At 50.6% G+C, this 24,717-nt stretch overlaps 12 protein-coding genes across 12 annotated transcripts; 5 read left to right on the top strand and 7 right to left on the bottom strand.

Annotated features, from left to right (window-relative positions):
- Window positions 1–83: 83 nt before the first annotated feature.
- APUU_50267S (glycoside hydrolase family 88/105 protein) lies at window positions 84–1,328 on the bottom strand (the record flags this gene model as incomplete). Its single annotated transcript, XM_041705245.1, has 3 exons — window positions 84–170; window positions 224–654; window positions 710–1,328. 3 exons carry the CDS (start codon window positions 1,326–1,328, stop codon window positions 84–86), a joined length of 1,137 nt encoding a protein of 378 aa, XP_041557750.1.
- Window positions 1,329–1,764: 436 nt separating this feature from the next.
- Window positions 1,765–3,352, bottom strand: APUU_50266S (cytochrome P450; the record flags this gene model as incomplete). The annotated part of the gene is made up of 2 exons (XM_041705244.1): window positions 1,765–2,180; window positions 2,230–3,352. The coding sequence occupies 2 exons, from the start codon at window positions 3,350–3,352 to the stop codon at window positions 1,765–1,767; spliced, it is 1,539 nt and encodes a 512-aa protein (XP_041557749.1).
- A 554-nt stretch (window positions 3,353–3,906) lies between these two features.
- APUU_50265S (urease accessory protein UreD) lies at window positions 3,907–4,830 on the bottom strand (the record flags this gene model as incomplete). The annotated part of the gene is made up of 1 exon (XM_041705243.1): window positions 3,907–4,830. One exon carries the CDS (start codon window positions 4,828–4,830, stop codon window positions 3,907–3,909), a length of 924 nt encoding a protein of 307 aa, XP_041557748.1.
- Window positions 4,831–5,305: 475 nt separating this feature from the next.
- On the top strand, window positions 5,306–8,343 carry URE1_2 (urease; the record flags this gene model as incomplete). Its single annotated transcript, XM_041705242.1, has 11 exons — window positions 5,306–5,326; window positions 5,381–5,467; window positions 5,520–5,546; window positions 5,596–5,970; window positions 6,025–6,812; window positions 6,867–7,082; window positions 7,129–7,804; window positions 7,862–7,878; window positions 7,930–7,972; window positions 8,029–8,208; window positions 8,263–8,343. The coding sequence occupies 11 exons, from the start codon at window positions 5,306–5,308 to the stop codon at window positions 8,341–8,343; spliced, it is 2,511 nt and encodes an 836-aa protein (XP_041557747.1).
- Window positions 8,344–9,096: 753 nt separating this feature from the next.
- On the top strand, window positions 9,097–9,603 carry APUU_50263A (uncharacterized protein; the record flags this gene model as incomplete). The annotated part of the gene is made up of 1 exon (XM_041705241.1): window positions 9,097–9,603. One exon carries the CDS (start codon window positions 9,097–9,099, stop codon window positions 9,601–9,603), a length of 507 nt encoding a protein of 168 aa, XP_041557746.1.
- A 603-nt stretch (window positions 9,604–10,206) lies between these two features.
- On the top strand, window positions 10,207–11,017 carry APUU_50262A (SDR family NAD(P)-dependent oxidoreductase; the record flags this gene model as incomplete). Its single annotated transcript, XM_041705239.1, has 2 exons — window positions 10,207–10,712; window positions 10,762–11,017. 2 exons carry the CDS (start codon window positions 10,207–10,209, stop codon window positions 11,015–11,017), a joined length of 762 nt encoding a protein of 253 aa, XP_041557745.1.
- A 434-nt stretch (window positions 11,018–11,451) lies between these two features.
- On the top strand, window positions 11,452–12,840 carry APUU_50261A (FAD-dependent oxidoreductase; the record flags this gene model as incomplete). Its single annotated transcript, XM_041705238.1, has 7 exons — window positions 11,452–11,522; window positions 11,580–11,877; window positions 11,928–11,982; window positions 12,037–12,370; window positions 12,431–12,464; window positions 12,509–12,668; window positions 12,740–12,840. The coding sequence occupies 7 exons, from the start codon at window positions 11,452–11,454 to the stop codon at window positions 12,838–12,840; spliced, it is 1,053 nt and encodes a 350-aa protein (XP_041557744.1).
- A 362-nt stretch (window positions 12,841–13,202) lies between these two features.
- APUU_50260S (uncharacterized protein) lies at window positions 13,203–14,837 on the bottom strand (the record flags this gene model as incomplete). Its single annotated transcript, XM_041705237.1, has 5 exons — window positions 13,203–13,616; window positions 13,672–14,063; window positions 14,134–14,325; window positions 14,396–14,657; window positions 14,706–14,837. 5 exons carry the CDS (start codon window positions 14,835–14,837, stop codon window positions 13,203–13,205), a joined length of 1,392 nt encoding a protein of 463 aa, XP_041557743.1.
- A 906-nt stretch (window positions 14,838–15,743) lies between these two features.
- On the bottom strand, window positions 15,744–16,702 carry APUU_50259S (putative short-chain oxidoreductase; the record flags this gene model as incomplete). Its single annotated transcript, XM_041705236.1, has 3 exons — window positions 15,744–16,126; window positions 16,177–16,358; window positions 16,422–16,702. 3 exons carry the CDS (start codon window positions 16,700–16,702, stop codon window positions 15,744–15,746), a joined length of 846 nt encoding a protein of 281 aa, XP_041557742.1.
- Window positions 16,703–17,210: 508 nt separating this feature from the next.
- APUU_50258S (putative allergen) lies at window positions 17,211–18,383 on the bottom strand (the record flags this gene model as incomplete). The annotated part of the gene is made up of 1 exon (XM_041705235.1): window positions 17,211–18,383. The coding sequence occupies one exon, from the start codon at window positions 18,381–18,383 to the stop codon at window positions 17,211–17,213; it is 1,173 nt and encodes a 390-aa protein (XP_041557741.1).
- Window positions 18,384–20,871: 2,488 nt separating this feature from the next.
- Window positions 20,872–23,349, top strand: APUU_50257A (Zn(II)2Cys6 transcription factor; the record flags this gene model as incomplete). The annotated part of the gene is made up of 6 exons (XM_041705234.1): window positions 20,872–20,929; window positions 20,979–21,004; window positions 21,077–21,408; window positions 21,460–21,648; window positions 21,698–22,832; window positions 22,879–23,349. 6 exons carry the CDS (start codon window positions 20,872–20,874, stop codon window positions 23,347–23,349), a joined length of 2,211 nt encoding a protein of 736 aa, XP_041557740.1.
- A 51-nt stretch (window positions 23,350–23,400) lies between these two features.
- On the bottom strand, window positions 23,401–24,643 carry APUU_50256S (TauD/TfdA family dioxygenase; the record flags this gene model as incomplete). The annotated part of the gene is made up of 2 exons (XM_041705233.1): window positions 23,401–24,055; window positions 24,102–24,643. The coding sequence occupies 2 exons, from the start codon at window positions 24,641–24,643 to the stop codon at window positions 23,401–23,403; spliced, it is 1,197 nt and encodes a 398-aa protein (XP_041557739.1).
- Window positions 24,644–24,717: the final 74 nt, after the last annotated feature.

Genomic DNA, 24,717 nt, shown 5'->3' with positions numbered 1-24,717 from the left:
ATTAGACAATATAGATCGCTAACATGAATATTTCTATCCGCTGGCGGTGACCTGTATTTACGCGTTCAGTTGTGTATATTGGCTCAGTACGCCTCCAGCTCGTAGCTTGCATAGATGAAAGGTCCAGCACCCTTGTAATCATTCTGCGCCAGCGGAACAGAGACGTAATACTAAGAGTGAAAATTAGCACAATCAACCAAGTCAAAAGAGCAAAAAGGCCTACCTCAAACGACCCATTCGAACTCAAGCTTCCCACCTCCACGGTTCCCTCCCAATTGAGTGTTCCATTCGCATTGTGCGAGAGGAACTCGTTCTTCAGAAGGGAGTAACCACTCTGTGCAACTTCACTATACTCACTAGCGGAGATGAATCCATTCCTGATACCGCGCAGTAACGCATAAGTGAACATAGCGGAAGCGCTGCTCTCGATGTAGTTCCTGGGATCGCTGGTATACGCCGGGTCCATGATAAGCCACCAGCCGCCAGATGCGTCCTGGCTTTTCTTAATGGCCTTTGCGAGGCTCTGGAAGCGCTGAAGCGTACGCTTATAGCCGGAGTGCGTTTTCGGGAAGTATTCTAGGACCTCAACGAGAGAGACAAAGTACCACCCTACCGCGCGGTCCCAGATGTGCGGTGCCGCGCCGGTGACGGGGTCTAAAAAAGGGTTCATATGAGTATTTATAATAAAAGCCGCGAGGATAACGCTTACCAGCCCAAACGGCGACACCACTCGCATCGTACCCGTGGAAGAGTAGGCCAGTTTTGTTATCCCGGGTATGTTCCTCGATCAAGTCATACTGGAGGATGATATCGTCCCAGGCAGTCTTGTTATCCGGCTGGAACCAGCTGGTGTACTGTGCGTAGTAGTTGGACGCCATGTAGATTCCATCCAACCACATCTGGTTGGGGTAAGTAGGCTTTCGGTGCCAGAAGCCGCCATCCTGATTGCGCGGCGTGAAATCGAGCTGCTTGCGGAGTCCGTCTGCGGCGATCTTATACTTCTCGTCGCCAGTGACAGTCCACAGGTATAGAAAGTTGCGACCAATGCGGATGTCGTCAAGCGAGAGTGTGTCTGTAATAGGATCGACGAATGAGCCGTCGTCGTTAAGAACACCATCGAGTTGAGTCTTGATGTAATTGAAGTAGGCCTCATTGCCGGTTTTGTTATATGCGTACTCGACACCCGTATAGAGCACAGCGTAGGCGTAGTTCCGGGAGAAAGTGACACCCTTGCTGAAATAGGACTGCGCCAGCCACTCCGTATAGTTGGCGGCATTGGCCACAGTAGCCAGAAGCAGAGCAGATTTAGCAATTGATAGGAGACCCATTGTTGCGGCTGGAGGTGGATAGGTTGCTATCGAGCTCTGCGGAGCTCATGGCCTTTATATTCACCATGTTTTCGCCTATATCTTCCGGGTAATATACTTAGAGAAGGAGGCTATGCTTGATGAAGGAACGAGCTGACGATCCTAGTCCCTTGGAGACGGAGAAATTATCTAGGAGCCCCTCCGCACCGGAAAAATTGAGACTTTCAGACCGCTTGGCAACTTGGCAGTTTTAGGCCGGAGATTGCGGGGAGCGCAGAATGTTGTCGTGGATTATAAACATTGCGGTGAAACTCAACTTCAGACCATCCGGGCTCTCCGGCGGAAATGCTCATCTGGCGTGGCGTACAACAATATATATTCCGAATGCCAAGGCGAGCAATTTAATTCGTCAAGTCATTTCATTGAAACAGGGGTTACGCTAATCAGAGACAAATTGCTAATGCCGCAGTGAGACTTGCGTTCCATTGAAGGAGCACGCAGTCAGCGTCAGTTTCTCCTCCCAAGGCCCAGGATCACGGCTTTCCAGAATGGAATACCTCTGGGCAAGACGCGTTGTGACATATGCTGCTTCAGTCAAGGCATATTGCTGGCCTACACAAATACGAGGACCGCCATTGAAAGGAAGATACTCCCAGCCGGGCCGTAGATTGGCCCAGCGTTCGGGTCGGAACTCCTCGGCATCGGCGCCGTAAAAGTCTTTGCGGCGGTGCATTGCATAGACACTATACGATACGATAGTCCCCTTGGGCACAAAAACAGGCGACTGACCATCCTTCCCGCCACCAACGGGAAGGATGGTGTCTCTGATGGAGGTCCGTGAATTGAGTGGAACGACGGGGAAAAGGCGAAGGGCTATGGAAATTAGTTTGCGGATGTGAACGTAGGGAATTCCGGAACTTACTCTCGTTGAGACAATATTTGAGGTACGTCATATTCTGCAGCAGGCTATAGGTCGGAGCACGGCCTCCTAGGGTGGAAATATCTTCTTGCAACTTGGCCCAGACTTCGGGATGCTTTGCTAGCATAAAGAACAAGCAACCCAGAAGTGAGGCGGTCGTATCACGGCCAGCCAGGAGGACGTTCATGATCTCATCTCGGATTCGCCTGCGATCGCCTGTCTGCTGAGCCAAGCCATAGAGAAACATATACCTGCGCTCTGTTTTCTCATCGGTACCCTTCTCTTCGTCATACTTCTCTCGCATTACCAGAGCCTTGTCGACGAACTGGTCAACCATCTGATGGCAAATGCGGCGCGATTCCACGGCTTTCGGATCGCGATTCAAAAACCTCAGTGGGCCATACCGAAAGCTCTTGGTAATGTCGGCTAGTGAGTAGTCAAAGGCTTTCGCGAAATCAGGCTCATTGTCTGCTACTCCAGATCGGCGCTTCTTCAAGCTGTGAACACTATGGCCGTACAGGAATTCGGTTGCAGAGTCAATGGTGAAACCGAAGAAGAGGTCCTGGAGATCAACAGTGTCGCCATCGGTGGGAATCAGCGCAAACAAATCATCCATGAGCTCCTCAAAGACTTCAAGATGCGCGACTTGTTCCTTGACAAAGTTTGGTCGGATCATCTGGCGGGACCGAGTCCAGTCCTCGCCGTCGCTAGTGAAGATGCCATGGCCCAGGAGAGGGCCAAATGTCTTGATCCTATCACCCAAGCTGTAGTCGGCGAACTTGAGTGAAAGGATGGTCTTCACATTTTGCGGCTCGCGGGTCACCATAATCAGCTCGGGTCTACGCTGGACGAGATGGGTATTGCCAAGGTTATCGAAACGCATCACATTGGATTCCAATAACTTGCGCTGCTTCGCCATCTTCATTAAGCGGTAGATCCTATCAAGCGACAAAAAGGGATCATAGTTTTGAACCTTCCCCACAACAGGCTCGCACCCGTTTGCTTTGGCAAACTGATATTGCTGCCATCGTTGATAGATGCAGGACACGAAGTAGAACACGAGAGAGAAAGCGCCTAAGAAGACGAGAGGCTGGCGATAGGTTTCAACGAGGTCGAGGAGGGCCATCGCGATCAGGATGCACCGTTGGACTTTCTGAAGCTGGCAAGAATTCGACTGGAAGGCAGAGCTTTATAGCTGGCTGATGTGCCCCAAGGGGATTGACAGCAGATCCACTTTCGAACGTCAGGAATAAGATGCGTCGGATTGGTTCGGTCGTATGTACCTCCGTAGAGAAAGAGACCAAAGTCGACCGAGACATTGTGACTGGCTGGCATTGGACCATGCAACGGGGGGTTCTGGCGCGGTTCTCCATCTCAACCGAAGCTCCTCCCGACAAACAACTAGCAAATTACTGAGCGAGTTCTGGTTTCTGCGTTTCGGGATACAAGCCACCGTCAGCCCATCTTCTGGGACAGAGTCAGCAGATGACATCAGTTGGGCGAGGACGGAGAGGAGAGACAGCCCGCTTGTAGGAAATTTCCCTTTTGGGAAGTCTGCGCGGATGGAAGTTCGCCCGGCCCCTGATCACATGGCTGCATAACACGAGAGACTATCCGAACAGAGTATATGCATAAACATTCATACGGTACGAGCGGTGGGGGACACCAGGATGCGAGTGATTATTGTAAACACAGCAGTGACTTTATGCCAAATTCCTTCGCCACAGTTCCCTCTTTCATCAGCATGTCTCTCAACCAGTGTCTCGCGGCATCGACTTCCTGCGCTCCAAACTTGACAACTACAGATCCCCGTATGCGGGCGGCTGTCCAGGCCTTGACAGATCCGTCCGAGTGCAAGCCATCTTCTTCGACTCTTTGCCCATTTGGCCCAATGCGAGGAAGACGCGAGAATTCTGCGATGAAGAAGTCACCAAGAGCATGAAACATGGGCCCCCGAATGATGAGGGTGCCAAAGATGCCCAGGTCATCCATCTCGTCGCGAAAATGAGAACAGGCGGATGCATCTTTCAAAACCAGACTATCACGAATCAAAAGTTTCTCTTTAAATCCACTATCCGTGTCCGGGAGAGCCCAAATGTCATTTCGCGTCTTGCATTCGAAGAATTGCCATTCTTCTCCTCTCGCCGCCCGCCCGGCGGAAACCCAATCCAGGACGAGCACACTGGATGAAGGCCTAACATGGAATATCTGACATTGCTCATGTGCGCTATCTTTGAATGGCTGCAATGGATCCGGCAACAGAACCAGCGCCGCGCCGTCATCTAATCTAACCGTGAGGTCCTGGCGTGAACGTATTGACCTCGACGGCGTCTTGTACACCTTTGTGCTCCCTTGTGTGAGGAGAGCTAGGCGCGCCTTGCGCTGGACAGTGACTGTTAACTCCACTCTGTCGCCGGCGACAAGCCCCCCTCCATAACTCATCATGAAGGCGAGGGCGGCCTGACTAGTTGGTCGGCATGGCGGGGACACGAGCTTCAGCGGATATGTCGAGGAAAACGAGGATATGGACGAAGAGCCACAGAAGGAGTGAACTTCAAGATTGCCGATCCCGAGCTGTGGTTCTCGCGACGCCGCATTGACCATTGCGATGGACTGATACTCCTTCCACAGGAGATATGGCGATGTTCAGGCTCATGTAATAAAAGGCGTCGCCACTCGCCAGAGAGTGAATCGCGACGGCAGGGCCATGTCGAGGCTTTTGTGGAATGTTGACGGGAATTACATAACAGCGCGCAACAAAGAGGCACGAGCTCGGCGAAGGGATGGAATGGACTATGGAGCTTTTCCCTGTTCTCCAAGCTGACACCGGAAAATGACATCACGGACTCCTCATTTCGGCAACCTCCCGCGATGATTTGCTGGCCGCCCGTTTAAACTCTCGACATCGTTTACCTCATCGCCAGCCACTCCACACCCCGAGAAAACAGTGCACCTGTTCGCCGACCTCAATTCCTATCCCAAGTGTCATTGCGTGCTAAAATTCCAGACAATTGCTGGGAATCTGGGAGTGATCGTGCTGACAGCCAATTCTGGGATCCGTTGACCCGAATCTGCCACAATGCAGTTGATTGCTCGTGAAGTATGGCAGAGACCCTGGATCTTGACTTCTTGACTTCTGCTTACAAGCATGTAGTTGGATAAACTGATCATCTCCCAAGCCGGCCTTCTCGCCCAGAGGCGCCTGGCAAGAGGTGTGAAATTAAATTATTCCGAAGCTGTGGTGAGTCTTCCATTCATACAAGAAGCGGGAGTAATAGCTGAAACTATAACAGGCACTGCTCTCAAATGTGCTGCAAGAGGTATGTCATCGGACATGTACAGCGAGCTCAGGTTACTCACGTGTTCCAGTTGATGCGCGATGGAAAGCAAACCGTCTCCGAACTCATGTCAATAGGAAAGCACATCCTAGGCCGCCGGCATGTTTTTCCATCTGTGGTTGCATCCCTCACCATGCTGCAAGTCGAGGGAACCTTCACGACGGGAACGCATCTGGTTACCGTCGACCAGCCTATTAGTAGCGAGGATGGAGATATCGAAAAAGCGCTGTACGGCAGTTTCCTACCAATTCCGCCAGAGAGCTTGTTCCCATCCTATGCGGAAGCGGAATACGAGTCGCTGAAGATGCCTGGTGCGATCTCGCCAGGAGAAGGAATGATCGAGCTCAATCCTGGAAGAAAGCGCGCTCGACTAAGGGTTACGAATAAGGGTGACCGCGCAATTCAAGTATGCCATTGAAACGCAGTTCGATATTCGACGCCGAGTGTTGACATTTTCTAGGTTGGATCGCATTTCCACTTTATTGAGTCGAATCCAGAGCTGGATTTCGATCGCATCAAGGCTTATGGATACCATCTTGACATTCCCTCCGGAATGTCGACTCGCTTTGAGCCCGGCGAGAGCAAGACCGTAACTTTGACGCAGATCAGTGGTCTTAAAACCATCAAGGGTGGAAGCAGCATTGCGACCGGAACCATCGATCTATCGCATACTAACAAGGTGCTGTCGCGACTTCAGGAGGAAGGATTCCGACACACCCCCGAGGATGCACCGGTTGATGATTACGATATTGGGCCTTACACGATGGACCGACTATCATACGCTGCGATGTATGGACCAACCCTTGGGGATTCTATCCGGCTAGGTACTACAGATCTGTGGATCAAGATCGAAAAAGACCACACTGCACATGGAGATGAATGCACTTTTGGAGGTGGCAAGACCCTACGCGATGGAATTGGGCAAGCTGCGGGTCGTTCAGACAACGAGTGCGCGGATCTTGTTTTGACTAACGCTATTGTAATCGACTGGACCGGTATTTACAAGGCCGATATTGGAATCAAAGATGGCGTCATAGTGGGAATTGGAAAGGCCGGTAACCCTGATGTGATGGATAATGTGAATCCATCTTTAGTCATTGGATCAAACACCGACATCATAGCAGGCGAGGGCAAGATTGTAACTGCTGGTGGTGTCGATACACATGTTCACTATATCTGCCCGCAACAAGCTGTCGAGGCGCTCACCTCGGGCGTCACAACCATGTTTGGAGGTGGAACTGGTCCGAGGTATTTTCTTTTGCCCTGCCAATTCTATTTCACGCCTAACTCTGACCTTTCTAGTACGGCAACCGTTGCAGCAAACTGCACCCCAAGTAAGACGTATATTCGCCAGATGATGCAAGCACTAGACCATCTGCCAGTCAATTTCGGTGTCATCGGAAAGGGCAGCGATACCGGAAAACCAGGCCTTTATGATCAATGTAATGCGGGTGTCGCTGGTCTCAAACTGCACGAAGATTGGGGTTGTACTCCTTCCGCAATAGATACGTGCTTGAGGTAAGGCGTGCGCACAGTCCCTAGTCACAGGTGCTAATAGTGGCAGTGTTTGCGAGAATTTTGACATCCAGTGCCAGATCCATACCGACTCCTTGAACGAATCTGGCTTCGTTGAGCGCACGGCAGCTGCATTCAAGGGAAGGACGGTGCACGCATATCATATTGAAGGAGCCGGCGGCGGGCACGCGCCCGATATGATCTCCCTCGTGCAACATTCCAATGTCCTTCCTAGTAGTACCAATCCCACCAAGCCGTATACCTGCAATACAGTCGATGAGCACCTGGACATGGTCATGTCCTGCCACCACCTGTCAAAGAATATCCCCGAAGATATATCGTTTGCTGACAGCCGAATTCGGTCAGAGACAATTGCCGCAGAGGATGTTCTTCATGATACTGGTGCTATCAGTATGATGTCGTCAGACTCGCAGGCAATGGGTCGATGTGGAGAGGTCATAGTCCGCGCCTGGAACCTAGCGCATAAGAATAAGGTCGAGCGTGGTCGACTTCCTGAAGATGAGTCGCTCGGGGCGGATAACCACCGAGTTAAGCGCTATATTAGCAAGTATACGATCAATCCGTCCCTGGCGCAGGGAATCAGTCACGTTGTTGGCAGTGTGGAGGTCGGCAAACTCGCAGATTTAGTGATATGGGAGCCTGTCAACTTTGGCACGAAGCCATTCCTAATCCTCAAAAAGGGCTTTATTGCTTCGGCTCAAATGGTAAGACTTTACCTTTTTTTCAAGACGATGCAAGGGCATAGCTAACGTTAATACCAGGGCGATCCAAATGCTTCGTAAGAATAATCCGCCTTTTGTTTTCCACGTTAGATACTGACAAGTCGCAGCATTTCTACAGTCCAACCGATAATTGCCCGACCAATGTACTCTGTGAGTTCGACAAATCCCCGAGCACTTTATCAAGATTCGAACTAACCACTGTTTAGCCCCTCGTCCCGTCAAGCAGCATAATGTTCGTGTCCAAGGCCGGCCTAGAAAACGGTTCTGTGAAATCGTACAACTTGAAGAAGCACGTCGAGGTCGTCAAGAACACTCGCACGATCACCAAACTTGATATGAAGTTCAACAATGCCACACCGGAGATGAAGGTCGATCCGGAGACTTTTGTGAGTAACCACCTCCCTCTTCTTTAATAGTGAAGTACCTACTGACTTCCATAGACGGTTGTTGCAGATGGGAAGGTTTGCGAGGCAGGAGCTGCTACGGAGGTTCCCCTTGCCCACCAGTGCTTTATTTATTAGGGGTAAAATGTAATTTTTCAATCGGAGTCTAGCGAACAAGAATCTATATATAAGTCCTATCTTCTGCTTGTCTCAATCAGTTCGCTGAACAGCGTTATCGAATCGTTTACCTGCAAACCATCAGACTTGAACGACGCACTGAAATTACAGGAATCCTCGATGGATGACATTTTCCTAGAGAAAAGGATTTTTGACAGAATTATGGGGGTTAGAGCTGGGATTGCGAGATCTGTACCACTGCTGTATAAAGTCCCTATCCGGGAGATTAGAAGCTGCAGCCTGCGTCCTGTAAGTAACAAAGCAAGCCCTGCTATAAAGAAATTGATCCTGACTTCTTTTTTATTAGCAATCTCTTGTCTAATAACAGTGCATTGCTTTTAAGGATCAAAACAAGTACGCACGGGGACGCCTACTCTGAAACAATCAATCATGGCTCTAAAAGACTGGGTTATTGTCAAGAGAATCACAACCCTTTATTCCAGTCTAGACCTGTTACAGACCACTTTAAGATGAACAGGCAGTTGGTAAAAGACAAGGGGTCTATATAAAGGAGAATAATAGGAAAAGATAGAATAAAGAAACCTGCAATATTGGTTCTTGAAAAACGTATAAATATAGCAGTAGCAGCCCTAGTTTATAGTCTTACTACGGAACCAGCTCCCACCACAGAAGCTCTCTTCGTCCCACAAAGTGCTAAGAGGATTGCGTATATTTGAGTTGATATCTGGTCCATACCATAATATTATACTTAAAATGCCCGAGTATATCGTGCAAACTGTCGAGGAGGGTGTGGCACTCCTTGCCTCAGAAGCACCCCAGAATGAAGAGCGCATGCGTCAATGCACCGAGTTGATGGGAAAAACTAGCGTAGGCCCGATAAAAGGGTCTGACGGGAAGTTCTATATGGATTCTGGCCATGTCTATGGAGTTGCCTGGTTTCCGAAGTTGGTGGTGGTGTTGGCCGGCCAGGGTGCTGAAGGCTTTAAACAGGCCACTCTGAAGGATATAATGCAGATGTCACGCCGGTATACAGACGCTACCCCTGATCCTCAACCTGGTGATTATGCTTATGGCTTCCACTGCTTGAGTCTCGGTGACCCGTTGATGGTGGGAACTGGGCTGGTGCTTGCAAATTCAGTGCGCCACGATGTTCCGATGGGCCTTGTCGTGAGTGAATGGGACGATGCGGTCATTAGAGAACTTGGTGAAGAAAACAGTCAAGTGTGGCAAGAAATATTCGCTGAAGAAGAGACGCAATAAAGGAGGTCAAAGAACACCTTGATAGGGTCGGAGAATTGGTTTCTTTTGGGTTTTCCATAAATTATTTGCTGGAGCATGCATGGAGTTAGGGCTATTGATTATGATTAGTTTACAGAATAAAACCTACACTACTTTCTATTCTTACTAGGTTACTGTATTTGCACGTAGGCTCTCAGCATATTAAGATTCAATAAACTGAAGGCTGAGGCTCGTTCTGGGGACTTTATCTGTAAGAGTACCATCGTGGTTGGAGGGTCTCATGCTGAGGGTTACAACGACAGAAATATGGATTTTTATACTAAACAGCTGCTCATATAAGTTCTATCTGTGATACTAATTACGTATATATTGGAGTATTCCAATTAAATATCGAGATTGCCCACCATGCCGAGACAGCATCGGGTGTCTTCCCCACCATCGGAAGTGAAGTCGGAGCCGATGTGTCTCTGAATGGCAACTCTCGGGGATACAATGGTGGAGATTGTACGGAGTAGGTTATCGGACATTTATAGGACGCTGGTTTGGTCCTAACTTGCCTTGATGTGGTATAACTCCTCCCTTCTTACACTCCACTCTGTTCAGACAACGACAACCAAGCCAACAATGGCAAAAACACTCCAAAACAAAGTCGCCATCGTCAGCGGCTCCTGCTCAGGTATAGGCGTCGCAATAGTACGCGAGCTATCCTCTCGCGGCGCATACACAGTCGTGAACTATCCATTCTCCGATCTAAAAGAGCAAGCCGAGCATCTGGTTTCCTCACTCCCTACACCATCCCTCGCAGTCGAAGCAGATATGTCACAAATAGAGAGTCCTAAACGCCTCGTCGACGCCGCAGTATCCCAATGGGGTCAGATAGACATTGTGGTCAACTCCGTGGGGCTTGCAGTTAACAAGCCATTTGAGGAGCAAACGCTAGAAGACTGGGACTTGCTTGTTAATGTGAATGCGCGTGGAACGTTTCTGTTAACGCAGGAATGCCTCAAGCATTTAACCAAGGGTACAGGGAGGATTGTTAATATTGCGAGTATATCTGCCCGAGGACCGCCGCCGAACCAGACGATCTATAGCGGGACGAAGGGGATGATTGATTCTTTCACCAAGTGCTGGTATATTCATTTATCTATTATACTAAAGGCACTGCTTATTTTGATATAGGGCCAAAGAGCTGCCCCCGAAATACGGGTGCACTGTTAACGCCGTTAGCCCTGGGCCGACAAAGACCGAGGGCTTTGCAGATGCTGGCGAGGAGCAGATGAAGATTCTCCAGCCGATTATTGACCAGACGCCTGTTGGGCCTCGAATGGGCGAGCCTGATGAGATTGCCTTTGCGGTGGCCTTTTTGTGTGAGGAGCGGGCGCGGTGGATTAATGGGACGCACATAATTGCGTCTGGGGGGTTGTTTATTGATTGAGCCCAGTTTGATATATCATATCCAGACTTGAGCTGTCAAGGGATGATAGTTATCGAGATGGTAGATAAGAACATTACCGATAGTGCTTATTTCGCTGTCTTTCTAATTGTATTATATGCCAACAACAGTGATCAACATGGCTACTGATACCATTTATATTGGCTTGGCTTCTCCAACTGCTCCAGCATTCCTGAAAGAGTATTGTCCACAGAGGCGTCCGAAGTGTCAAAAATGAGTCGGGTGTGCTGCCGATGGTCTGGAAGTCCATATCAGTTGTCTCCCCACGGGGCACGCCCCCAAGTTGCAAACCAACGACTCCAACTGCACTGACTCACTCGGATAATCAGTCCGATGGAGTGACAAGAGGGACTGAACCGGGTTTGAAACCGATAGGTGCCCGCTCTCCAACTCTCGCATCATAAATATCATCCCACATGTCCGGCCCTCCATATATGCCGTGGTTCAATCAAGGCAAGATGGCCCAAATCACCATTGTTGGAGCAGGGTGCGTCAGCTTACCTACTACCTATATCTACTTGTAGACTAAACTAACGGTCATCAGCATCGTCGGCATGGCCACGGCCTCCATGCTATCGCATCACCACAAGGTCACGGTCGTCGCCAGGAATCTCCCCGGTGACAAGCCGTCCATTGAATGGGCGAGTCCCTGGGCGGGAGTTAGTTTCATTGCAGGCGGCTGCTCGTCGCCTGCAGAAGCCAAGATGCAGCTCGACGCGTTTGCGGAATTGTGGCGGTGGAGCGATGTGTATCCAGAGTCGAGTATCAAGAAGATCCCCATTGAGGACTTCCATGACGATAAGACGGAAGAGGACATCTGGTGGAAGGATTATATGCCTGAGGTTAGTTATCAAGGATGATAAACAGGAAGCAGTAACTGACATGTCCATAGTTTCGCTTCCTGCCCCCTGAGAGTCTACCAAAAGGCGCCAAACTCGGGACAGCATGTAAATCCAGACTTCGAATTGAAAGAGACAGTTACATGTACTAACCACCCACAGACAAAAGCCTGATCCTCAACCCAGACATATTCCTCCCCTGGCTCCGTCAGCGCCTCGAAGGCACGGGCGTGCAATTCAAGCGCATGACGCTGACCTCCCTATCCGAAGCCCGGTCTCTAGGCCACGACGTGCTCATAAACGCCACGGGCTTTGGATCGCTAACTCTGAACGACGTGCGCGACCAGAGCGTGGAGCTGATCCGCGGCCAGACTATGCTTGTCAAGAGCAACTACGATAAGCTGTTTATGCGTGATACGGGCGATACTTATACATATGTGATACCGCGCTTAGACGGGACTGCTGTCCTTGGTGGGACGAGGCATAAGGGTTCTGTGTATGTTGCCTGTTTTCTTTCCACTTCTGTATATTAGATGAACTAACGGTCCTTATGCAGTGATCCGAACCCAGATTTGGATCTATGTCAAGATGTTCGTATCTCCACCAGGTGTAGAATAATGCTAACTCGTCCCAGATCGTGAACAGGGTCAACAAGAACCTACCGAGCCATTTCTCAAATAATTTACAAGACTATCAAATTGTCAGACACAATGTAGGCATCCGGCCATCCCGGGTCAACGGTATACGAGTCGAGAGAGAGGTCAAGGATGGGCAGAAGATTGTCCACGCGTACGGTATGTTTTAAAGAATTATAAATATACCCAATATACCCACGCTCACAAACGTACGCTAACATATATGGCAGGTGTCGCTGGCGGAGGATACATCTTCAGCTTCGGGATTGCGCGTGCTGCCAGGGATCTTGTTGAGGGCTATCTCTTCCCCCACCATCCTGCGAAGCTGTAGCTGTCAGCAGCAAGCAGAATGTAGATTAAACTAAACTGCGTTCTACCATTAGTGGACTTTTATCATTGTCCTGCTAGTCCCTAAGAACTATATGCGATGATAAGATACCTTGGAGACGTAGACCTTTTGCAAGCCCGTAAGTCCATGTAAATATATAGATAATAAAGGCAGGATAAGCTCTTACAATATGTTAAACGGTGTAGAGTATTAGATTCACGGCAGGAGTTCATGCATAGCGGAATTAGGTGATGTATAGACGCCAGCTATGTTTATATACGGAATCTCTTCCAGGTATAGTGCCTCTACCAGACATCCCACTAGAGTCTACCTCTAAGATACCTAACTCTACGCAACCTTTGCTTCTACACCGAGTTCGAGTTATCCGCACAAGACCAAGCAGAAGACCCCCCGGAAGCACTGTAATCGTTGATAATCCCAACAACAGAGCCATACGTCCCAGAAACCATAAGGAACGTTCCAGCAACAATAACAAACCCGCTCCAGCAGACCATGAAGTACCACCGGGTGTCTCGCGTTTTGCCCCAGTTATCGTACAGCCACATACAGCCCATTGGCTGGAATGACATTAGGGTTCCGAGGAGCGCGCCGATAAGGGAGACCAGGCTATTGAATACTGGGATTGCGCTGGCGATTATATATGCCGTTATTACTACGCCGAATGTGCAGAGAAGCCAGGTCGTCCAGTGCCGGAGGGTGTTGGCTGAGAGGTGTCTTGTGTCGCGGAGGAGTCGGACGAAGATATACTTGCTAGGGACCTAATACGGCAAAGTTAGTATTCCACGATATACTGCATTGGGAGGTGGGCCCTACATGAGAGAGAATAACATTCGACGCCAGAATCCCAGGGATACTAATGCCACAAGAGACCTTCTTCATAAGAGGCCCCGCAGAGCCCAGAGCCGGAGAGGCAACATATGACCCGCAGTAATAGTATACCACCACGCCGATTGTAAGGAAGGTTGAAGTGACGATGCACTGGCAGCAGAACAAACAGCGGGTGTATAGCTGGGGCTCACGCATTTCTGCTGCGATGGAGAAGAACATGCTGGTTCCGGCGTATGCAAAAACGATGCTGGAGACTGCAGAGACAGCGTCTAGGAAGGATGGCTTTTTGAACAGCTGGTAGTCGGATTTCCAGGGGATATCCTGTGGTGCACCGCTGGGACGGTCCTGTACGCCAACGGCAATCGTAACTATCAGGACTGGTGGAGTTGAAAAGTCAGCAAGGAATGTTGACGTTTGGACTGGACATATATAATGAAGTTGACTTACTGGCACTCAGGATACTCACGAGTCCAGTCGAAGTAATCCACTTCATCCGGCCTAGAGTGCGAATGCTGCATAGACTGTAGGTGAGGACAGCAGCAACAGCCACGAAGACGGCGGTGCATGTCCCATGCGTTGAAATTGCGTTCAGGGCAATCGAGATGCTCAACAGTCCGGAGCCAGAGACGAATATCCAGTCTAGTCTGTGCATTAGCAACCCTTCACAAACCCTTCGCTATCAATCCTCTCCAGGCTATACTATACTCACACATGCAGAATGTTACCCCTAGAAAGTCTCGCCCAACCGTACCAAACATGATATATCCGGCATCGTCGATGGCATATACCTCGCGGTGGCTCAGCTTGAACATCCCGACAACGTACATTGACCACCAGGTCATCGTAGCAACGGTCAGAAGGCAGATGACGCCGGGGATAAGGCCTAGAGTATTGAAGGCTCCGGGGATAGCCAGAACTCCTAGCCCAATCATCGATTTCGCCATGAGCACAATAGTAGCAATCCATCCTATCTGAAGAACCAGTTAGGCTGAATCGAGACACGCTGGCAGGGTACACACATTACGATAGTTGGGGCCGTCCTCAGTGATTTCCCCAAATACAGCATCAGTCGTGATATTCTGGACTTCTGCTGGCTTGGCCTCTGGGAATGCAGGGCATTCTGCATCCTTTTCCTTGGTTCTATCAGCCATGTTTGATAGTATGGGGTTAGAAGAGATGAGAGGACGGATTGTGGACTGACTGATGAGTACCTAGGCTTAGCCTTTATATACCACTTCACCCTTGCCAAATGCCTAGAAATGCATTTAGTCTAGCACCTACTTGATCATGTCAATGCGCATGCCCAGTCTCGTAGGGAGAGGTATACGGCAACGCTGCCGGCCATTCGGGCAGCCCCCCGATATACCAATACCCCAGACCCCGTACCCTGTACCACTACGTCTTACTCCACGGTAACGCGGGGTACAGATTAGTCTATCTTGGCTTGTAATCCCCGCATTCAACTTTGCAGAGATCGGGCAACTTCCCGGCTATGTTATATCATCCGTAGTCCGCTTTCACGGAGTCACGGAACGAGATTCTGTTCTGATTGATGTAAAAGAAATTGAAAATGTTGCATACTGAGAGCTACTACTGTGAAAGACACAAGAATCTCCGCGCATCAAGCTGTGATATAAAACAGAAGGCCCCCCAAGTAACTCAAGTCAATGCCGCCAACCCCGTTCCCTGGAAGGCCATTATGGCTAACCCTGCCATCCTCCTGTATCCTCGGAATCTCTGCTATCGTCCCATCATGGACCTCTATAGACGTAAGTGTCTTGTTTCAGACATTGACGCGACGAGGTCTGTGGATGAGTTGTACAGGTTATGGAGCTTTGGTTGCAACGGAGTAACCATATCCCTGGTGCTCTGATTGATTTTTCCTGACTAAACATCTGGCAACTAGCTCTAACTATCATTCCGTTTGGCCTGTCTTTACATTTAGTATTAAGTTGGAGAAGAATTGAATGTTGAAACTCTAGTAGAACTTCATTGAAAGCGGCGTAGCGTAGCAGTAGATAGGAAGAAATATCAAATCCTCCAACTATGGCCTATTCCTAGACAAAGTCTGTCCCGGTAGAAAACTCCTCCCATTCAGCCAGAGACCTCAGCGTCTCTTCACACTTCTTGCGAATCACAGCAACCGCATCTGGTCCCAAAGCAAGCTCTTTCGGCCACCTTCGCCTAGCGGCCCCATTCTCCCCTCGAACGACGTCAATAATGCGAGCTACCCCCTTCGCTGGCTCTCCTCTCTGGTTCCCATGCGCTTTGCGAAATGTGTCGAACGTGGCACTTGCCACTTCCCTGTGCTCAGGGATATCCGTCTCGACGAACATACTATTCTGAGAGCTCAAGAGCTCCGTGCGGAACTGGCCAGGCTCAACCAGGAGAGTCTTTATACCGAGCGATGCGACCTCCTGATCAAGTGCGTCTGTGGCGTCTATACACGGTTAGACTATCACTCAGGCAAAACAGAATAAGAAAACATACAGCGAAGGGCGGCCTTGGAAGCCGAATACGCCCCGACACCAGGGTACGTCTCCCACGCAGACATAGAACCGATGTTAACCACAGTCCCGGCCCTGCGAGAGCGGAAATGAGGCAGGAATGCACGAGTCGTGTTGATCGTTCCAAAGACATTGGTCGTAAACTGCTTCACGTAGTCGTCCTCACTAGAGAAACCCCATCAGCCATGGCCCGGGATAGCCCTTTAGCCCTAATTTATAGAGACAAACCTCATATCCTCCAAAAACCCAAACTGGGTGTATGCTGCATTATTAACAAGCACATCTACCTTTCCAAAGAGCGAGATGGCTTCGGCGGCTTTAGTGTTGAGTTCTGCCTGCGGGGATGTAACATCCAGTGCCATGATTTCAGCACCGAGTTGCTTCAGGTGCGATATCTTGGAGATGTTGCGTGCTGTTGCGATGACCTTGTCCCCGCGGGCGAGGACTTGGGTGACGAATTCGTGGCCAAAGCCGGAGGATGTTCCGGTGATGAGCCAGACAAGGGACATTTTGGAGGAAAAATAAGTTTATAGGGTATGTTATTCTGGTTTTTGGATGAAGTTTTTGTTGTTCTCAGATGTGGTGTAGAGGGAGGGTATATATATATCTGGGTTATGTTCAACCCTTGCCTGTTAGCAATTTTAGTAAGCCCGAAGCCCATCGGAACTGCCCATAGTGCACGATCTGGAGCTTGAAAAGAGACACCATTCTGCGCATATGATTGGGTTGCAATAGCGAATGTGATGAAATGACTTGCTGATGTTGGCAGACGAAGGCCGAAGGATTTCGGGATTCTGTAGAATGTGCATAACTGCACAACTTGTACATTAGTAATCCCTATGCACGCACAATCTTAGTTCTAAGCGGCTGCAGAGACACAGGATAAGCTGAGGCCTACGGGTAGAAAGAAGAAAATGCTCTACTAGTACTAAGTCCGGGTTTTAAAGTGAGGAATTCATATTCATTTGTAGTCTATAACGCGTCGTAATCATTCAAGTTTTGATCAACAGAACTTTTTTAGCCTTGCCAGTTGACGGTAACCTCGAGCAGAACGTTACCGTCTCCGGAGATGTTGCCGCCAATTCCACCGATATCAGTCTCGCCAGTGGTGTAGGCGTTATCGACAGACGAAGCATCGGGCGAGATGCTGGAGCAAGTGCCGCCGCCCTGCTCGCAGATCTTCATACCCTGGACAGCCTCGCCAGCGTTCTGAGCAACGATGGCGGAGACATCGAAGCCGGACCAGCCGCCATTGCCGGTGCTGCTGAAGTCGAACTCACCCCAGGTAGAGGCGTAGCCGCCACCAGGGTCAAGGGGCATGCTGCCACTGGGAGCGGCAGCGAAACCGCCGTTGGTGTCGTCGTCGAAGGCGACGTACTTGGTCTCACCGGAGTTGAGGGTAAGCGTGAGGGCGGAGTGGCCGAACCAGCCGTCCATCTTGCCGTCGGGGCCGTACTTGTTGAAGAAGATCAGGTCCCAGGGCTCGCTGTTCTCGCCGGAGATCTTGGCGACGTGCTTGTAGTTCGAGGCATCATCGGAGGAGATCTCGATCATGTTGCTACCGTAGGGGTCGCCGACGTTGCCCTGGTAGGTGATTCCGGAGCCGGAGTTGGAGGTTTTAGCACCGAAGCCGCCACCGGCGGAGGAAGAGGAGGAAGAGGTAGAAGAGGTAGAGGAGGCAGCCGAGGTGGTGGTAGAGGCTTGACGTCTCTCGTGGCCCTCAGGGCGAGCAAGGGAAGTGGAGGCAAGGGCTGCCAGCAGCAGAAGAGACTTGGTGAGTTGCATTTTTTTGAAGGAGTGTGAGGTCGCGTCAAGCGATGATGATATAGGTCTTGAAATGGAATATGTTACTCTAGGTAACAGGAGAGAGTAGAGTTCAAAAGGAGTGTCTGAGTTGGATTGTAACTCTGTAGATGTGTGAATGAAATTACGATCAGGACGAGGGGTTGTCCTTCTTATATAGCTTTGGGGGAGCAGTCGGTTACTCCACGAAAATGCCACCACGTCTACTCTTCGGGTCTCGACCATGGCGTTCGAATGGACTACCTCTGGTCGAGATCCTTGTGGGACAAAGCATGCGTAAGTGGTGGTGGTCTGCGGGGGCATTGATGTGAATGGAATAATTGGACCAAGATGACCGTGGATGGACGCAACAGGCAGGACGACACACTGATAGGCAGGGGAATGCATTCAAAAGCAGCGCAATTGGCCACATTGACTATGGAATCGGACCCATGGAAGTTGTGCCCCAGACTATTATTGGCCGCACTGGATACGTTCCTGAATCCAGAACGGTCGTCAATACAATTGGCCGGCCCAGAATGAAATTCGAGCGTCAGTGGCTTGGGTGGGACCGCAAATGCCGAGATCTCATGGGAAGAACGGTGGCACTGTGGCATCCATGTTTGAAAGCTGTCTTTCAACCATGAGCTGTCCTGGGCGGGTTCGCAACTTTGTGTCTGCATTGCCACATCACCTATTTCCTACTGCGGGGGATGCTCAAAGGAATGAAATATCCAGGGTGTTGGCAACCAGCTGGTCATTCAATCACCAAGCCTAGACAGAAAGGACTGCAACTGGGGTCTGGCGAGTCTGGACTTTCAGTTGCAAGTCAGGGCCCGATTTTAGCAAGCCACCGAGACTGGAGTCGAAAGCTGCCCAGTCTCCTAGGTAGGAATGGATGTGCGCGTCCAAAGGTTCGAGAATCAAGATGCAGTGGACCATCCGTCTCCAGTCTCCACCACCGCCTGGTTCTTGGGAGTTGGGAGCCATCCCTGGCGTACGATGTCGTGATTCGGAAGCGATGATATCGTATCTGACGGGCATGTGCACTCGTGACTATTGGAAGATATATTCGGAATTTCTTTATATTATCCGGGCGCATTGACAACGGGCGTGTCGCACAAAGACCCCAGAGATAGGTAATGTGACGCGTCTGTGCGTGGCTCTCAAGAGAACAAAAATCGGGATCTCGACCGTGGGCTGCCAAGTCTGGACCAGGGGCAGAACCGGATTCCAAGCGCTGAGCAGCCAATCCGACTGCTTTCCGCACAACAATTTCTCAGGAATTGTCAAATCAGGCCAGCGGGTTCCATGGAACGCTTAAACAAAAAATAAGCAAGGGCCGTTGAAAGGGCAAGAGCATCGCCGAGTCCTCTTTCGTCCCACACAACAAACTGATCGGCAGTGGTACCTGGCATAAGCGAGTTCCTGTCAATCCCAGAGAAGCTGATGTGGGATAAAAATTTTGCAAGATGCAACGACGCTCCCCACTGTTCGAGCTCCAGAGCTCGATGTTACTCCAAGCACTGCGTGCTTTGTAGAAGCGGAGCTTACGTGCGCGGTTCCACTGCATCGTGTACTTATCCCACCAGGGGACTATCGAAGGCTCTCGGTCAGTCGTTTCACGAGGGTGGTAGTAGTAGTCTGGTACTTGGCAGCGGAGTCCGTAGTACCTCACTGTTCATTTGTTCAATATTCACATTGGTGTTCGCCATCTGAGCGGCATTGGGTGTCCACAGCAGGTATATCGCCGCCTGCCCCCGGTAAGGCATTGCAGCGAGGACTGTTCCCCGATTCGAATCCGAAAGGAACCCCCATGTCACGAAAGTTCCCGACTTGCCGCTGAAGTTCCGCGGAATAGCCTTTGCAACTGCTAGAACTAAAGTTCACTGCAACCCACGCTGAGCCATGACCCAGCCGGTGGAAGGGAACTCAGCGCTACCTGACTTTCGTGGCGGAATAGGCTCTCCACTCCCATCCACTCACATCTGAATGATCTGGACCGCTGGGACTGGTCTTCTGGTCTTGGTACAGCGTAGAGTTTTGCATGTCGCAAGTGGTGGCACTGGCCTCCGAGTCGATGCTGAGGTAACCCAAGTTCGCCGCTTGATCGTATGTGACAGGCCGGTGGCAGATGGGGAGGATTTGACAGCTGGTGAGATTCGGTACTTGGATGAGATCAGTTTGACCCGGTCCTTATGTCAAGGATGAGGCTACTCGGACGTCAATTGGCGACCGCAAGATGCACTCGATGACGGAAAGCTAACAGGCGCGATCACCGATGGTCAAGTGCCGTTTACTCGGTTATCTGACGTCGAGCCATCGGGTCGTGGTCGGGTTAACTTTGTGAAGCCAGCAGCCACCCATCTCGCGCCACTCCCGCGAGCCGCCTGCGCAGCCCGTCGGTACGGCATTGGCGATTTCTGGCGCATCGCGACTTTGAAGTTTTACTCGCACCGGTCGCGATAGGGACTCCCAATCAAGCGCTTGGCTGATTCATCTCGGGTTGCATGGACAAGGCAGTTCGAGTTGTGTTATAATGATAACAAACACTGAGTAGCAACCATCGGAATTGTGCTTGGGATGTAGAAAGATAATTATCCGGTTCGTGAGAAGTTCGTGTGGCGGAAGGGTCATCCCATGTTGACGTGTCGGGACATACTACAGCCGTAGAAGGGAAACTATGGACGAATCAGTCAAAATGTTTATAATCTTCACACTTCACTAAGAGGATGAATCCATACCAAATCTAGATGATCCTTAATTGAACAAGTCCGATGGTTTTGTAGCAGGGCGTGGTAGGTGAGGGAGCAGCGTGATTGTTGGGGAGAGTCAACATCCGACGCGACTCCCGCAGCCGACGATCCCCCATTCTTCCACTGTCAACACCCCAAGCATGGAATGCAATTCCCCACAACAACAGCCACAGCGTCGAAATAAGCGATCTAGATCAGGTGGGAATGATATATTACCTGATTTATTAATATTTAACTGATTTTGCAGGGTGCAACACATGCAGAGCTCGTAAGGTAAGCTGGTTTCCCGAGCACTGTTACCCCACAAAACGCGTCGTAAGAGCTGCTGATAGGGTTCTCCTCCAGGTAAAATGTGACGAGCGACCGGACGGCTGCGGCAACTGCGAGAGGCTTCAGTTAGAGTGTTCTGGATACGGGCGTTCAGCGATTCGGCACTCAGATGCCCATACCAGGGCAAGGCGGATGTACCGATCCTGCTCCGACTGCCGACTGGGAAGGGCTAAGTGCTCTGGTGAACGGCCAGCATGCTCCAGATGCCGAGAAAAGAATCTTCAGTGCCAGTATGGGGAAAACGCTGAGCCCGTGTGGCCACGACGGTTGACAAGCACGGTTGATCCACCTGAGAGACCAAGTTCTGCGCCGCCGGAAAATGAAGCACAGACTCCGTATTTGGCATGGTAATTGCCAACTCTGTTGTGTTCTGGTGATGTCTACTAAGATCATAACAGGTTGACATCTTCTGACCTCCCCGAGAAAGCTAGGGTGGCAGTCCTGGTCGATAACTACTTTGCTCATGTTCACCCCATTCGCTGTTTCGCTTTTCTTCATAAGCCCTCATTTCTCCGCAGAGTTGACGAAGAACTGGCTTCGGAGGGACAAACGGCTCTGCTTCACGTTGTATGCGCCCTAGGTGCTCAGTAAGTTGATGAAGGTCACTGGGTTTGGTATCCTGGCTAATTTGACGAGGTTCTATGCCCTAGAATGGGGCGCCACTAGCCAGAAGTTATCACCAAAATTCATACTGAGGGCCGGCTCTCGCTGGGCAGATACTGCTTACAGTATGGTCCTAAAGGATCTGGACAAGATCTCCATCGACAACCTCATGGCCTCACAACTACTATACGACCACGCATTACGAGTGGGCACCTTTGCTCAAGCGTTCATGCTGGGAGGGATCACTGCGCGCATGGCCCAGGCACTGCAAATCAACCTTGAGTTTTCTACCGACATTCTCTGTTTGGAACCTGGCCTTTCCATTTCTGCGAGGGAAGCGCGTCGTCGGTTAATGTGGAGCTGTTTTGTGACCGATGCGCTGCTCGGAAGTGGAGTTGATCAGCTTATGCTAATTGAAGAAAGGGACATCAAAATACAGCTGCCGTGCAATGAGCGGCGATTCCTCCAAGAGGCGCCGTGTGTTACGCGGACACTCGACGGTACGGTTCTTGGGTTTCTTCGACCGGAAATTACCCCGGTAGACCCAGACGAGAACATGGGAATCATGGCGTATTTTATCCAGCATATACGAATTCGAAAGCAGGTCCTCCGTTACATAAAGCACCTCGATAAAGCCATGTCTCCGTGGCTCCCGAACTCGGAATTCGCCATTCTAGACAAGGCATGTTGGGACTGGTACAACTCGTTACCGGAGAACCTACACTTCACCGCACCCGCCATCTACGCACGCAAAGCCTCATCGCAGCTGGGAGCGTTGGTGCTTCTGCACTGTGCCCATCACCAAACACTGTGTGATTTATACCGACTAGGAGCTCCAGCTTTATTTAAGCTGCGCTCAGCTATCGAATTTCCCCCAGAGCAAAGCGAGTATCTCGAGAAGATGCGATCAGACTTGTACAAGGCAGCTAAAAGTCTGGCGACGATTATCGCCGAGGCTGAGCGGCATGGGCCGCATAATCTGTCAGACACCTGGCTCCCGACCGTTACTTATGACAGCTCACGCATTATGTTGTACTATCTTACCCAGCTAATCGACCCCCGTGAACAAAACAGTAAAGACTTGGTTGTCCAAACCATTCCTTATTTGCAGAGCAATATAAGGGCCTTACGAGCCATGGAATCATTGAATGCTGTGTCTGGGCGTCTGGTAAGTGTCCCTCAAGGTGGATAGAAGGCATCACTAATATTAAAAGGCCGACCTTGCAGAAACAATGTCGAGACTTCTAGGATCGGAGGCTGAAATAGCTAGCGGTAGAAATATAGTCCCGGATGACTTTTACTCCTTGGATTTGGAAGACACTGGGCGGCAGACTCCTGCAGGAGTTCCCGCTCAAAGTGCACCTGACTACGTTCTCAACCCCCTCACCATTTACCGCATGGCGCGTAGAACGATACCGGAACGACATGCTCCAGAGCGTATTGCATCATCGGCTACGGGTGGTTCTGCACAAGCGACTGACATATCTCCACCGATGCTGACTGGAGCCGACGAGTTGATGCTCTTCACATCTGACCTGGGATGGACGTGGCAGCCAGCCGAAACAGCCATGGACTCTGGGCTTGAGCACACGGGCCTACACCCCTGGGTAGGTGGTGCGCAGCTGCACAGCGACAGACAGGAGCAACGTGGTTCATGGGGGCATCAATTTCCATTTCTCTCATAATGGTATCAAGATATATACATAGAATATTGCTTGTTACTAGCAGGTGATGATCTATTCTGCATCAATAGGACATTTTGGTGGCTGGTTGTCCACTTGGATACCACCTCTCTTCTTGTTGTCGGTGTCGGGCAAAGGGGTCCTCCACCCGCCCTCACTCTGCGGCACTGCCAGCCACAACCTCATTAGGTGTCTCTGTGGTCGAGGATTCCCATCCTCGTCAACCGATCCAGGGGGGTAATCGGTGTAAGCAGTGCGCGCGTGGAAAATGTGGGGGTTATGCAAGAATTGAATATCACCTGGTTCAAGGATCATATGCAGCGCCAGCTCTTTGCACGTGCGCTCCAGCACCTCCATGGCATACTTCTGCTTATCAGAGAGGGGTGGAATCTGCGCATCAGGACCGGAGTTGAATCGTGCCAGCGAGGTGGCATTGTTGGGATCAAACTTGCAGTAGACTTTTGGGTTCTCGCCAGTTTCGAGCCACAAAACAGCGCCCCGATACCAGGGTTTCTGTCCACTAGATACCTCGCCCTTTCGGTCAAAGTACCAGTTTGGTTCGGCCAATGTCCTGACAACATCCGGGTGGTCACGCTGTAAGACATTGTATACATGGTGAGTTGAAGCAATGTCTGACTCTCCCCCGGAAAGCGACTTGGCGATACACAAAAGACCGACCATGTCGCCGGCGTCCGTGTGGAAGTATTGTCTGCAAAAATTAGAACTGTTATTTCAGGGACGACTGTGAGACCAACCTGGCGTTTGTTCGGTAGATGCGGACTTTGAAAGTCTGTGTGGGGTCTTCTCCGAGATCTTTGACGTGACCGAGGACATGGCCACGCCCGTTCTGGCTGACGAAGTACCCCAAGTACGTTCCCAGGCCCATATAGGCGGCCGCGGACTTGTGGAGGCCCCATTGTCTGACAGGCAGGTTTCTGAAGCGGTAGAAGCCTTTGCCATGGAGCAAGTCCTCGCGCAAAGCATCCATTCTGCCCGTCAGAGTAGGAAGAGGAAACAAGGCCCTAGTGATGCCCGTTAACGGCGTGCCAGACTCGATGAACGCGTCCGCCGCAGCACTGATCTCGGCGACCTCGTCCACGGTGAAGGAGTGCGTCCAGCGCTCGGGGCTGTCCCGATACTCAGCAGCATCCCAGACTGTTGGGCCAGTCATTTGCTTGGGGAATTCCTCATAGGGCCGGACAAGCGACCAGTTTGCCTCGTGCATCCCAGAGGTTTTGAGACCATCGGGGAACAGCGACAGCGGGACAGTTTCGGTTGTAGTTACAGTAGTCGACATTTTGTGAATTGAGAATGATGAAGGAAGTACAACATCGTCTGAACGTGAGGGGGTTGGAGAAGCATTTATACTGC

The sequence above is a fragment of the Aspergillus puulaauensis genome, chromosome 5 (assembly GCF_016861865.1).
Source record: "Aspergillus puulaauensis MK2 DNA, chromosome 5, nearly complete sequence".
NCBI classification, from domain to species: Eukaryota; Fungi; Ascomycota; class Eurotiomycetes; order Eurotiales; family Aspergillaceae; genus Aspergillus; species Aspergillus puulaauensis.
This window is presented reverse-complemented; position numbering and strand designations above follow the sequence as displayed.